General features: G+C 36.7%; 1 protein-coding gene across 1 annotated transcript in view; it reads left to right on the top strand.

Moving 5' to 3' along the window:
• Window positions 1–2563, top strand: part of LOC109910436 (growth arrest-specific protein 2) — a 127188-nt gene extending 124625 nt beyond the window's left edge. Inside the window, exon 5 of the mRNA XM_048606895.1 lies at window positions 211–2563. Coding sequence (XP_048462852.1) covers window positions 211–459 — 249 coding nt within the window. The 3' untranslated portion in view covers window positions 460–2563. The remainder of the gene's footprint in view (window positions 1–210) is intronic.
• The last annotated feature ends 42 nt before the right edge of the window (window positions 2564–2605 follow it).

Raw genomic sequence — 2605 nt, 5'->3', positions numbered from 1 at the left:
TCCTGCTCCTCTGATGCTGCTTGGCCTGCTGTGTTCATCCAGCTCTGCATCTTGTTATTTAAGAATATTTGCCTGTTTATTCTCAATTTATGCTCCCTATGTTTACTTCCTTTTCTTTCACATCCACATGAGAATTAGTCACAGCATTTTAACCTTTATTTTAAATTCTGTTGTCGACTCGTTTTGCTAACTGATTATTTTGCATTGCAGATGCTGCACAACAAACATGTCATGGTTCGTGTCGGAGGGGGATGGGAGACATTTGAAGGCTACCTCCTGAAGCATGATCCCTGCCGGATGCTTCAGATTTCCAGAGTGGATGGCAAGACCTCTCCAGTCTCTAACAAGTCCCAGAATATTAAAGACCTGAGCCCTGACAGCTACCTTGTAGTAGCTGCCCATTACAGAAGCAGACGAGGGAGTACAACAAATAACAGTGGTAACTGGGGAACAAAGTGAACATGTGGTATTCTGCGTACTTTTTTTTGACCCAGTGATCCAATATACTAAAAGTCAAGCAGACCAAGAATAATCTAACTCAATCACTAAAATCTCTTTGGGCTTTTTTTAAATGAACCCAAATAGGGTGGGGACAAAAGAAAACTGTAGACTATTACCAGACTGAGGCAAAACCTAATGGGAATGATGTAAAGTGGACTTCTGGGATATTAATGCTTACAACGCATTGATGCAGAGCTTCAATTATTTCAACCTCATAATAGGCAAATTCATTGATTGGAAGGAGGTAGCAGTGCAGTAGCGATGACAGATGCTCTCCAATTTGCTCAGCTTTTGCATATCCTTCTTCTCTTATATCCATGCTATTCAATGGCTGTGTTAAACAGAATATTGGTGGTACATGTGCACCAATGACAATATACCAAACAGGAAGAGCTAAGTACTCTGCAAATCATCAGCATATATTGATTCGAATGTTTACAAATTGCTAAAGAGAATAAACCACATCACCTCAGTTCTACCATCCATATAATTATAACATTTGAGTTCAGGCTGCCTCCAAATTTTGAGCATTCTAAGCGCATTCTAAGACATTCCAGCCAAGTAGTATCATCCTTAGCACTATTTGATAGTCTCAGGCTATCTAGTGGGTTTAACATTGCCGTAGTACTTTGGATTATTTTCTCCAGCACATCAACTCAAGAGTAAAATTGCAAAATTCTGTACAGAATCATTTCTATTTCTTCAACTTTCTGCTTTGAAAATAACAAGGTAGAAGAGACCAGTTACAACCAATCAGAAGAATTAAAAGACAACTGTTAGCTCTAAATGGTTTGGCAGCTCATCTTTTGACCAAAATTAATTCAAAAAAATATTCTCAAATCAATACAGTGTTAATCCAAAGATACATTTCTACAGAAAGACTTTTTAGAAAAAAATTACCACAAATATAGAGCCAGATTACGGTAGGAAGAACAGCTACAGAATCCCAAATGCTGGATTATTACTTCATGAGCCTCCATCTTCCAGTTCCTTCAGCTACACCAAACCAGAAAAAATAGTCAATGTGCCTATAATCACTGCCAAATGCTGCTACTTTTCAAAATAATTGGGAGCATCAAATATCTCACTCCAACTACATGCATGCATATACACACATTTAATCTTATTCACAATGTGTTGAGTTCAAGAAGAGGGGGAGAACTCCGTTACTTGTATCATGATTCTAATATGCAAACAAGATAATTGCTCTATTGTGCAGGAATAACAGTAATTTGTTTGATGCATAACAATTTCTGAACATTAAAATAAACAGTAATCTTGTATTTACCATATCAATAAGCAGGATTCCTGAATAAGTTAAGCAAGAATCATGAACATAATGCAGATAGCCAATGCTGCTGGCTGAGCAGGAGCTTCTAATATATTATCTCTTTATTCTTCAGTTGCATGAATTAGTTGCACCATACAGAATGTAATTAATTCAATACATGAGAGGTGTTTGATTTTGTTTGCAGGAATACGTGCTTCTGCGTAGACCACATTTATTGTCACATCCCAAAACAAATCAAATTAAAATACTGCAGATGCTGAAAATGTAAAAGAAATACTGAAAATACTGAAAACAATTAAAGGTCAGGCATGAGTGAAAATAAGTCACTTTAGAATGAAGCAAGCTATCTCCACAATGTTTTTATGTTTACTCAAAATTATACAAAATTCACCAATACTTAATCAATAGTAAACAAAATACTTTAATAGGAGTGTAATGACAATGATATTTGGGTTAGGCCGTTTATCTGACTTTGCCATGGAAGAGGAAGACAGAAAAGGTACTTTTCTCTGAAGTACTCAAAATGATTGCATTTGACAGGAAATAATTACAAATCTGGACCTATAATCTGTACCTGTAAATTGCCAACTACAATACTATATGCATAAGACACACAAGACTAGAAAACGTTGTCAAGTACACATGGTAGGTACTGCAAAACACTGAGCTACTACAACATTATTTGAGAATAGTGACTAGGCTACAGTGAGCTAAAGACGATAATAAGCAGTGAGAAATTAGATGTTTGTTCTAAGAAAGACACGCACGCGCACACCCACACACAGATACAGACACATGCGCGCACACCCACAC

Source organism: Rhincodon typus, chromosome 17 (assembly GCF_021869965.1).
Source record: "Rhincodon typus isolate 14 chromosome 17, sRhiTyp1.1, whole genome shotgun sequence".
Classification (NCBI taxonomy): domain Eukaryota; kingdom Metazoa; phylum Chordata; class Chondrichthyes; order Orectolobiformes; family Rhincodontidae; genus Rhincodon; species Rhincodon typus.
This window is presented reverse-complemented; position numbering and strand designations above follow the sequence as displayed.